General features: G+C 51.5%; 1 protein-coding gene across 1 annotated transcript; it reads left to right on the top strand.

The window, feature by feature from the left end:
• The first annotated feature begins 10,109 nt into the window (after window positions 1-10,109).
• LOC143029471 (uncharacterized) lies at window positions 10,110-11,586 on the top strand. Its single transcript, XM_076192119.1, has one exon. The coding sequence runs from the start codon at window positions 10,634-10,636 to the stop codon at window positions 11,570-11,572; it is 939 nt and encodes a 312-aa protein (XP_076048234.1). The 5' UTR covers window positions 10,110-10,633; the 3' UTR covers window positions 11,573-11,586.
• Window positions 11,587-11,830: the final 244 nt, after the last annotated feature.

Raw genomic sequence — 11,830 nt, 5'->3', positions numbered from 1 at the left:
AAGAAAGATGGATGTGTTGGCATTGAGTGGAACTAAGTTGAGAGGGAGGGGACAGTATAAGTTTGGGAGTGTAGTTGGGAGGTTCTCAGGAGTGAAGAGAAGATGAGGGAGAGAAGGGGTGACTATACTAGTAAGTGAAGAGATAGGTAAGCATGTAGTAGAGCGGAAGGAAGTTTCTTTAAGGTTGATGTGGATGAAGGTGAAACTGGGAAGGGAGATATGGGTTTTTGTAAGTGCATATGGGCCTGGTAGTGAGAAGAGTGTAGAGGAAAGGGAGGCTTTTTGGATGGATTTAAATGAGTGCATAGAGGGATTAGGGAGAAATGTCAATGTAGTGATATTGAGAGACCTTAATGCTAGGGTAGGAAATAAACCAATAGACGGAGTGGTTGGGAAGTGTGGAGTTCCAGGAAAAAATTGTAATGGGGAGTTGATGGTGGAGATGTGTCATGAAAGAGAAGTGATGATAGCAAATAAAGTGTTTCAGAAGAAAGTCAAGCATAAGTACACATGGGAGAGGGTGGTGGATGGAAGGGTGGTAGATAGAGCATTAATGGACTATATAGTGGTAACTGGGAGTATAGTAGGAAGAATTAAGGATGTACATATTCCAAGGGGAGAGTGGGAGAATATCAGATAATTTTTTGGTGGAAGGTAAGTTGAGAGTGGAAGATAGATGGAGAAAGAGGAAAAGGGCAGAAGGTAGGGAGGTACTTAGAGTGAGCTGCTTAAATGAGAAAGAAAAGGAGGAGTACAAGAAGCTGAGAGAGGAGTGGGAGCCAAATCAAGTAGAGAAGAAAAGGTAAAAGGTGCAGATGGAGAGCTGATAAGGGAAGAGGAGGCAGTAAGAGGAAAATGGGCAGAGTATTTTAGGGAGTTTCTAAACATAAAGGAGGACAGGGAGGGAAAGGTAGTTGCAGTGGGAAGTGCTAAGTAAATGACAGCAATGAAGAAAATGGAGGAGAAATAAGGAAAGATGAAGTGAAGGCAGTTGTTAAGATGATGAGAGCAGGTAAAGCACCTGGGTTGGATGGATGCTATGCAGAATGTATGAAGACAGGAGGTACAGTGATGGTGGACTGGCTGGTGAGGTTATTTAATGTTTGTGTAAAAGAGGGTAGAGTGCCAGAGGACTGGATGAGTGCCTGTATAGTTCCACTTTACAAGGGAAAGGGGAACAAATGTGAATGTAGTAGTTTCAGAGGGATCAGCTTGTTAAGTGTAGTTTGGATGGTTTATGGGAATGTCTTTATTGAGAGGATTAGGAGAGGAACAGAGGGAGTAATTGGTGAGGAACAGTGTGGGTTTAGGAGATATAGGGTTTGCGTAATTCAGATTTTTGTGGTAAGACAGATATGCGAGAAAGCAATAGAAAAAGGTAAGGATGTATTTTGGGCTTTTATGGATCTGGAAAAGGCTTATGACAGGGTAGACAGAAAGGTACTATGGGAGGTTTTGCAGACATATGGGATAGGAGGAAAGCTAAAGAGCAGTCAAGATTTTTTTTATGAGAGTAGTAGAGCTTGTGTTTGATTAGAAATGGAGAGAGTGAGTAGTTCGAGGTAAAGGTGGGACTTCATCAGGGATGTGTTATGTTGGCCTGGCTGTTCAATTTATACATGGATGGGGTGGTGTGAGAGGTAAATGCAAGGGTAGTGAGTCAGGGATTGGAGATGGTTAAAGAAAATGGGAGATAAGCTAGTTGTTGTTTGCTGATGACACTGCACTTGTAGCAAGATCAGAGGAGGGATTGAGGAAGTTAGTGACAGAGTTTGGGAAGGTGTGCAAAAGAAGGAAGTTGAAGATATATGTGGGGAAAAGTAAGGTGATGAGATGTACAAGGGAAGAAAATGGCAGCAGACTGGAGGAAGTGGATAGTTTTAGATACTTGGGTGCAAATATTGTGGGAAAGTAGTGGAGGTGGAGGTAGAACGTAGATTGAGAGAAGCAAGTAAATGCCCTGGAGGATTAAAAAGTGTAATGAGAAATAGACATTTGTGAATGGATGCTAAGAGGAGATTGTGTGAAGAAGTGATTGTGCCGACAGCACTGTATGGGGCAGAAACATGGAACATAAGAGAGGAGGAGTTTGAATGTGTTTGAGATGAGGTGTCTGAGAAATATGATAGGGGTTACTAGGCTGGATAGTGTGAGAAATGAGGAGGTGAGGAGGAGAACAGTGGTGAAGAGGGAGTTGGGAGATAGGGTTGATGAAAGAGCATTGGAATGGTTTGGACACGTGAAAAGAATGACTGAAGAAAGACTAACAAAAGAGGTGTGGAGGGCAGAGGTGGAAAGAGTAAACATGAGGGGACTGCATAGGATGAGATGGATGGATGAGGTAAAAGGGACATTGGGAAAGAGGGGAATGTCTGTTTAGGAGGTATTGGAGAGGACAGAAGATAGGGGTGAGTGGAGAATGTGTGTATATGGATGATGCTGTGATACATGAGGGTGAGGGATTACGTGTGAGAAATAAATTGACGCAGCCCAAATGGATTTCTCCTCATCTCCGTTTCTGCATGAGGGGATGGAGAGGGGGAGGGTTGCCAATTTAATGAACCGGCCTTGCTGTGGATGTGCTATGTCTTGTGACACTGCTTCTGACCCAGGGTAGTGGGCAAGTTGCAGGGATGACCTATCATCCAGGAAATGCCAAGATAAGAGGGAGGGAAGGAGATGGATGGGAGTAGAGTATGTTGGGGATGTAATGGATGGGAGTGGATTTTATGCCTTTGTTTTTAGGTTACCCCCTTGTAAGGGGGAAAAGCCTTTGGTATATATAACTTGTAAGTTTATCCATTAATGAAATTTTTAACTTTATTAACATTTAACAGACTGGTGCCCAGCTCTGTCAGGAAGCATATGTAGGGTACAGTAAAACGAAGAGGAAACAAAAGGTAAGGGAGGCAAAGAGGAGAGCAGATGTAAAATAGGGTAGGAATATGACAAAATTTTGGAAACAAAAAGGTGAGAAGAATGAAGAGTAAAGGGAGGCTTTTTGGATATATTTGAATGAGTGCTTAGAGAATCTTGGGAAGAATGTTAATGTAGTAGTGTTGGGAGATCTCAATACTAGAGTAGGGGATGAGCCAATAGATGGAGTAACAGGAAAGTTTGGAGTGCCAAGTAAAAATCATAGTGGGGTTTGATGGTGGAGATGCCTAATGTACTATGTATCACACTACATGTGTTATGAAATATAAAGTCACTGCAGTATTACTCATTTTCTTTCACTCTGAGTAATAATAAACACAGAAAACATGATCAAACCAGTTCACAGAATTCGGGGGTCATTCAGCTACAGCTAAAAATAAAATCAAGATGTAGATGCCAGCATCCTCGTATACCCACTTGTTTTTTCATGAAAGCAGCAGTTGTCGACAAGACTGACGAGTTAAACACCGTATGAGGACGGAGCCTTTATTTGTACGACGTTTCGCTTATTACAGTTTTTTCAATATAAGTTGAGATACACATGCTTGAGATTAAATAAGAGGAATGGAGGGAACGGGGAAAGAAAGAAGTAGAGAGGGGAAGAGGAGGAGAAGGGGGAATGAATACTGGGAGATGTTGAGAAGGCTGGCCCAAACGTCCACGGGGAAATTGCTCACAAAAGGTGGTTTAAAATTTTGTTGGCTACGGGTTTTAGAGGAATTATGTGGGGTGAGATGTTGAAAATGCCCCTATTTTGTTCAATAGTGTTCGTTCCTTGAATGACCGCTGCTTCCAAACACTTCCTGCGGATCTTGTCGGGTTCTCGTATCAGCAGCTCTGCATTTTTCCAGTCCATCAGATGGATAAAACTTACATCGGAGAAACGTCACGCGACCTGAATACATGAATACGTGAACACCGTTACGACGTCAGGCATGATGTCACCACCAATGCATGTGTGACACATAGGAACAGGGAAAACCATCTGATGGACTGGAAGAATGCAGAGCTGCTGATATGAGAACCCGACAAGATCCGCAGGAAGTGCTTGGAAGCAGCGCTCATTCAAGGAACGAACACTATTGAACAAAATAGGGGCATGTTCAACATCTCACCCCACATAATTCCTCCAATACCCATGGCCAACAAAATTGTAAACCACCATTTGTGAGCAATTTGCCCCTGGACGTTTGGGCCAGCCTTCTCAACCTCTCCCATTATTCAATCCCCCTTCTCCTCCTCCTCCTCTCCTCCCCCCCTCTACTTCTTTCTTTCCCCGTTCCCTCCATTCCTCTTATTTAATCTCAAGCATGTGTATCTCAACTCAGCACACTCGTCTTGCTCTTAGCGTTCTCGGTGGATGTCACATCGTGGAAATCCTCCACGAGCCATCGTGAGTGTATCATGGCGGCCATGGAAGAACCCCCGAGTACAAAGAGCATTTTTTCCGCCAGCGAAGAAGAAGATAAAGAACCCAGACTCCAGGGCACCCTCCACCGCAGTAAGCGCCTACGAGGAGCTGCCTCTGACGCAAGGTCACAAACATACTGGGATCTACCGCAAAGTATGGAAGAAGAATCCTCCCCACCTATGGAACACCACCCACAGCCGGACGGCCCAATAGCCGACCAGCCCCCTACCCTCCCCTCAGCTACGGACGCTACCAGCAACATCGACGAAGAGGGAAGAGAACCGGCTCGTCATTCGTACGCGACCATCACTGCTTCCTCTGGACAGGGAGAATGGCGTGTTGTCAACAACCGTCGTCAACGTCCCCAGAAGCCCCGCCTCGACTCGGGCCCCACAAAATATCCGGTCCTCATCAAGCCTACTGAGGACCCTTCCCAATTCCTCAAACTGGGATCCTGGCGATAGGCACAACTTGTAAAGGATGCAGTAGGACCTGCTGATGGCATCCGCCGAACACCATCCGGAGAATGGCTTATAAGCTGTACATCGGAGAAGCAGCAGGGCCAGCTCCTACGGACGGCGACCCTGAAATCAGCCCGGCACCCACCCATGAAGATCACGACCAGAATACCCAGAACCATCGTCGTGGGAGTTGTGAAAGGTGTCCCCATAGACGACGATGCAGAGAAACTTCTCAAGGCAGACTTAGAGGCCCAGGAACTACCCGTAGATACAGTCCAGCGTCTCACTACAAGAGATGGCGTTGCAACCGGGTCAGTGAGAGTAGCCTTCCAAATAAACATCCTCCCCTCCACAGTGAAAATTGGGTACACCCTTCACCAAGTGGTTCCCTATGTCGCCCCCGTACGTAGATGCACCAGGTGCCAGATACTGGGGCATACCAGGAAGGATTGTCGACGCAAGGCTCCCTGGTGTGTTCGATGTGGTAAGGGTCACGCCACGCAAGACTGTAAGGAAAGTCAACTATTCTGCGTCAACTGCTGTGGCAAACACTCCGCAGCGTACCCCAACTGTCCGGAGGTAGCCATCCGGAAAATAGCGCATGAAGTGAAAAACCAGCGCTATACCCCCTTCGCAGAGGCTCTGGTCATCGCCAGGGAACGTTGGGAATCCTACTTAAAGGATGAATGGGCGAAAGAGAGAGACTTCGCTGCTCCCCCCAAGAACCCAAAACCCCCGAAAAAGGAGGCAAATCTAAGCCTTCCCACCCCAACCCCCGACTCCTTGGACGTTGCATCTCCCCCCGAAGTCGGTAAGAGCTATAGTGCCAACGTACGCTCTCCACCAAAAGAAGATTCCTCAGCCACACCCGGTGTTGTCGTAGCAGAGGGGAAGAAGAACCGCAAAAGAAAGGCCAAGCGCGTCAAACCCACCACCCCAGCGGCCACCACTGAATCCACCTCACCTGAGGACGCTGTCCCCCCTGCTGAGATGGGAGCAGTTTCCACACACAGAGTTGGCGAGTCCTCAATACACTCAGCACTCCCCCCCCACACCCAAAGATACATCTCTCTCCAGCACCATCGGGAGCCTTCGGTCCACCGTCAAGTCCCTGCAAGATAATATGGCCCATTCTAACCCACAAGCGTTCAAGTTATTAGACGGTATATTCGTGATCCTGCGTACCATTTTGGAAATTGCAAATGATGGCTGCGCTTAGGATCATGCAGTGGAACTGCCGGGCGATCAACACCGCCTGGGACCTTTTAGTGCAACACCTCGAAAACAACTTATACGAAATAATTGCACTACAGTCCTTACTGAAACGTCCCCACCTTCTACCGGCTCTGCCATGATACCACTACCCTCCGTTTGTAGGGACTGATGATTTAGGAATGGTGCGCGTCGCCACTTATGTTTCTCAAGGATTGGCTGCTAAGTCCGGGTCGCTACCTGGCTTCTCCCTGGACGAGGGTCACGATGTGGTCACTTCCATCACAGTGGAGGAGGACCGGAGCGTGCACGTCCTGAACTATTATAACCCTGAAACGTCTCGTCACTTCGAGTGGCTGGGAACCCTTCCTGACAACTGGATAGTGGTAGGCGATTTCAATCGCCGCGACGCCTTATGGGAAGATGGTTATCCCCATTCCTCCCCAGAAATTGTCTCCCACCTAGACAAAGCAGATATGGTACTCCTCAACGACGGCGGTCACACCAGGATTCCTGACAACCCGGTACACAGAAAGTCCGCCATTGACCTGTCCTTCGTGTCCTCCAATCTAGCGGGGATCACAGATTGGTCAACTCTGAATGACCCAATGTCATCTGATCACCTCCCCATTAAGATCACCGTCCATCTCACCCCCATTGTCCACCTTCCTCCACCGCAGGGTAAATTCAAACTGGAAAGGGCAGATTGGACTGCATATCAAACCTTCCTAGTAGACACGAACTTCTGCCCTGACCTTACCAGCTCGGTGGAAGAACTAAACACACTCCTCACCCAAACATTGCTCGAGGCAGTTCGACATGCCATCCCCGTGACCAGCGCAGTACGCGGAAGACGAGGTCACCCCTGGTGGAATGACGACTGCAAGGTAGCCGTGGAGAGAAAGAAGCGGGCCTACCAACGCTACATGACGGACGACTCCGAGGAAGCATACATTGCCATGAAGGAGACGAAGGCTCAGTGCAAGAAGGCCATCGCCAGGGCCAAACTTGCTTACTGGAGCAACAGCAAGGACGACCATCAAGATCTCACTGCAGCCTGGAAGCGGTTCAAGGAACTGAAGAGCCGTTACAATCCCCCCGACGGAGACCTTACTACCCCTGACGGTAGGGTTCTGTGCACCCCCGAAGAAAGAGCAGAGGGCTTCTTACGCTAGTTTGCTAGTGCAAGCTCCACAGCCAGCCTCCCAGAAGCACAACGTCGCTTCCGCGAAGGTCAAGACGCCCAAGCAGACCTATCCCCCCCTACGGGGAGAAAAACGGACCTCACCCTCTTCGAATTACGTTGGGCCCTACGGGCAACCAGAGCCACCAGGAAGTCCCCAGGTGCCGACAACGTCACCTACCCACTCCTGAGACACCTTCCCCATCCCCTGCAAGAGGCCTTGCTTGCCATATAAAATAAGTGCTGGAGGAAGGGTGTAGTGCCGAAGGCCTGGAAGCACGCTATTGTGGTCCCCATCCCCAAGGCAGGCAAGCGCAGGAACCAGATTGCCAACTATAGGCCCGTGTCCCTCACCTCTCATATAGGTAAGATATATGAGAGGATTGTGCTAAGTCGCCTCCAGCACCATGTTGAAACCAGAGGAGAGCTACCGAAGCTTCAAGCTGGCTTCAGGAAGAGAAGGAGCATCATCGATCATGTCGTGCCACTCTCGGAGCACGTCCGCAGGGCCGAAAAACAAAGAAGAGTCCTACACACATGTTTTCTTTATATTGCCAAAGCTTTTGACACTGTTTAGCACACGAAACTGCTCTGCAAGCTAAAAGCCATCGGGGTCTCTCCAGAGGCTTACAACTTCACCAGAACGTTCCTCTCCGACCGTTCCATAGCGGTACGATGGAGAGGAACACTCAGCTCCCAAGCAAAAATTGACATGGGGGTCCCACAAGGCTCTGTTGTGGCCCCTCTCCTCTTCACTCTGCTACTGGCAGACGTGGGAAAAGGGGTGCGCAGTGACACCATCATCACAGCATACGCAGATGACATAGCCATGTGGAGGAAATCAAGACATCGGCGGCCCAAAAAGGACTCTGCCCAACACCGAGCAGAACTTCGGCTCTTCCAGAGGCGAGTGGACATGGTTGTGTCTCACCTTGTGGACCTCGGCTTCACACTCTCTGCGGCCAAGACGGTGTATATACCAATTCACAGCATTGGATCAAAGGAGACTACCCGGACTGGAACCAGCTTACAGTCTGCGGCACGCCCGTGAAACCCCCGACGTCCGTTCGCTACCTTGGTGTCATCTTTCAGCGAGACGGGCGGTGGACCAGACACATCCAACAAGTTTGTCTGAATGCTCGAAGGGCCCTCAACCTAGTCAGAGTCATCCGACGTGAACCCTGGGGCCAGCGAAGAGAAACTCTGATCCCCCATTGTTCGGAGCCTCGTACGATCCAGACTCCTCTTCCTCTCTCCTGCCCTCCACGATCTCTCACCGGAGAGCACGTACAAAATGGTCCAGATAGAGTGTCAAGCACTCCGTCTAGGACTTGACCTGCCACACTCAGTGCCACACGAACAGGTGTATAATGAGGCTGGCGTCCTCCCACTCCGGTACCGCTTAAAAAAGGACGCCGGCAGATACCTCTTCGGCTCAGCAAGGGTGCCAAACTCGACAGAAGATGAAATGTACGAGGAATGGATTTCAGCCCCGCCCACAGCACCCATCCATGGATTGCCCAGCTCTGTGAGGGATCTCTGCCTCAGAGCCGGACTCCAGCCCAGTGACCGTCGACGGGTTGCCCAATACCAAATAGACCCCTTTCCTCCCTGGATAATTTCTCCAGCCGAGGTCGAGCTTAACATCCCTGGGCTAGGACGACACGACCACCCTCACCTCTTGGCTGCACGCACCCGGGAGCTGCTGGCTCTCAAGTATCAAGAAGAATTCCTGGTGTACACGGACGGGTCAGTACTTGAAGATGGTCGCACAGGGGCGGGCATTTTTTTTAGAAGCCACAAGGGAGTCCTTTTCCGTGAAGCTTACCCCCACCACAATCCTCACGGCTGAGCTTGTCGCCATCAAGGAAGCGCTGAACAAAATCATCGCCTTTCCCGACCCACCATCGCGCGTCACAGTGCTATCAGACTCTAGATCCAGTCTGGTAGTCATCCAAAGAGGCCACTGCCCCTCGAGTCCAGAAATCCTCAACGATATCCTGCACCTTTCTGACGAGGCTGCCAAAATGGGAGTCCGTCTCCGGTACCAATGGGTTCTCTCTCATGTGGGACTCCACGGCAATGAGATGGCGGACAAAGCTGCCAAACACGGTGCCCTGACACCTAAAGATAGTGAGACTCCTATCCACCTCACAGCTAGTGACGCCATCAGAAGAATCGACCGTGCCGCCTGGGCCCAATGGAAGACGGATTACGCTGCCACGGCCTCCGCCCGTGGATGGCCCACGTCCTACCTTGGACCAAACCCTCCCACCCTGGCTTCACTACCCTCACACATCTCCTCCACAATTAGTAGGATACGGGTAGATCACTGGCGTACCCAGTACACCGGTACCTACTGCGCCTGCGGCACGGAATTGGCATAATTCCGGCATTGCCTTCTCCTCTGCCCTGCACTGGAAGACCACTTCCGGCAACTAAGGACCCTCCTCGGCGGCCCAGATTCAGCCCACGATAGATTGAGAGCCGACAGTACCCCCGACGTCCGGTACTTGGCAATGGCAGCGAAGCTCGTTTGCTCCTCACCAGTGGGAACACTACTGTAAATGTACGCAATCTACCCCAGCAATCACAAGAAACACACGCACAAACACACACACACACACACACACACACACACACACACACACACACACTCCATACCTAAATGGCCTAAGTGCCCCATAAACCAAGCGCCTTAACACAGACCCCGGAAAATATACGCCAGTCCTTAAATTGGTTAACACCGCCGGGACTGGAAAAAAAAAAAAAAAAAAAAAAATCTCAACTCTGCGTCCAGGGCGTCGGACTGGCCTGGGCCAACTCATACCAGTACCTCGGGGTATGGGTGGACAAGTGGCTGTCCTTCACAGCCCACGCCGCCCACCTGAGGGAAAGGGCCAGGCTGAACGTAATACGAGCCATGACACGACCCACAGCGGGGACTACTTTCTCCGTCGTCCGACTGTACTTCGTACTTGCAGTGCGCTCCCTGGTGGACTACAGCGCCCCAGTCCTCATATCGCTCTCCCGTAGCCAACAGGAGCGGCTCGAGGTGCTGCAAACACCGCCATGAGGACGATGCTGGGAGCTCCGAGATGGACCAGTGCGTGCGTCATGCAGAATGAGACCCGTCTGGTGCCTTTCACCACTAGAGTAGAACAGATCGTGGCCTGCCGCGTGGCCAGGGTCCTGCAGCGCGACTCCGAAGGAGTAGCACAGAGAAGACTACGGCTTGCAATGACGCAAGGGAACGATGTCCTCCACCGCAACCCGTAGCTACTCCAGTCCACCCTGGCCACCCACAGCCTCGCTCACATTGACGGCTGGCGCTGGCAACACGCCGACCTCCCGGCCCCCACCTACCGAGCCCCACCCCCGTGGGAGCCCCCCACAGCAGAGTTCTCCACCACCCGGCTACCGGCCAGCATGGCGCTCTGCACCACCGAGGAGCTGCGGCATCACACCCTCATGGCGGTGGCGCGGGTGTCTGAGCCGGGCGGTGCCATATACTACACCGACGGCTCGGTCAACCCCGAAAGTGGGAGGACGGGCGCCGCTGCCATCACTGCTGGGACCGAACTGCTCAAGAGGACACCGGATTACTGCTCCACCCTGCAGACAGAGCTCGTGGCCATCTACCTGGCCCTGGAGCACGCCCAGAACCACCAGGAGGCCACTGTGGTCCTACACACAGACTCCAGGACGGCGTGGCAGGTCCTCCAGCAGCCGTACCCCAGCGACAACGTGGGACTCGTCACCGCCATCCTGGGCAGCCTGCAGAGCCTTGCCGCACAGGGACATCGGGTAAGGGTGCATTGGATGCCCAGCCACGTGGGCGTGCGAGGTAATGAGTCCGCCGACGTTGCTGCAAGAAGAGCCGCTGGTGCCCCCCACGTGACCAGGCACGTGACACCTAGTCTGTCGTACGTGAAGGCGCGAGACAGGCGTGCCGCAGCCCACCGCGCCCACCAGACTCACCGGCAGTTAGAAGGAACAAAAAGACAAGCTGCTTGGTACGCCGCCACCACCAACTATCAGACGTTGAGCGCCTTCCATCAACAGCCCAGGGCGGACGGCATACTGTTCCAGAGAGTTAGGCTGGGCTACTGTACCAGGGAGGAGCTCTACGACGGCTTCCAGGGGCAACAGTGCGATCACTGCGGAAAGCACATCCGCCACCCGCTGTTGCACTACCTACTGTCCTGCCTGGCCATGGAGGCCCTCCGACCAGCGCCGCAGACCCCCGCCCTCCCTGCAGAAGGCAGCCTCCTCAGCAGTCGGGCAACGAGAGCTGCCCTCCTTCTCCGCCACACGCCCATGGACGTGATGCTTGGGGTGCTCAGGGCGGCGTCCCCTCCTCGCTGACCTCCCCACGCCCTCACCTTCCACCCACTAAGGCACGACAACTCCCCCACTGGCGGGCTGTTGCCCGCATTGTATATTAATATATATATCCCTGTACATATTTTATACAATAAACCTTTATTAAAATTATCTCAACATATACTTGTATAACCAACACAGCGCTCCCAGAGGTCGGACGTCGCTCTCCACTCCAGCTCTCTCGACAAGCGTTCAGCAATCTTCGCCGGCCGGTGGTGGCGAGGAGACTTGTCTCCTTTG

Source organism: Oratosquilla oratoria, chromosome 11 (genome assembly GCF_046742065.1).
Source record: "Oratosquilla oratoria isolate Oo_2021 chromosome 11, ASM4674206v1, whole genome shotgun sequence".
Taxonomy (NCBI): Eukaryota; Metazoa; Arthropoda; class Malacostraca; order Stomatopoda; family Squillidae; genus Oratosquilla; species Oratosquilla oratoria.
Note: the sequence above shows the minus strand (reverse complement) of the source record. Positions and strands in the feature narration are given on the sequence as shown.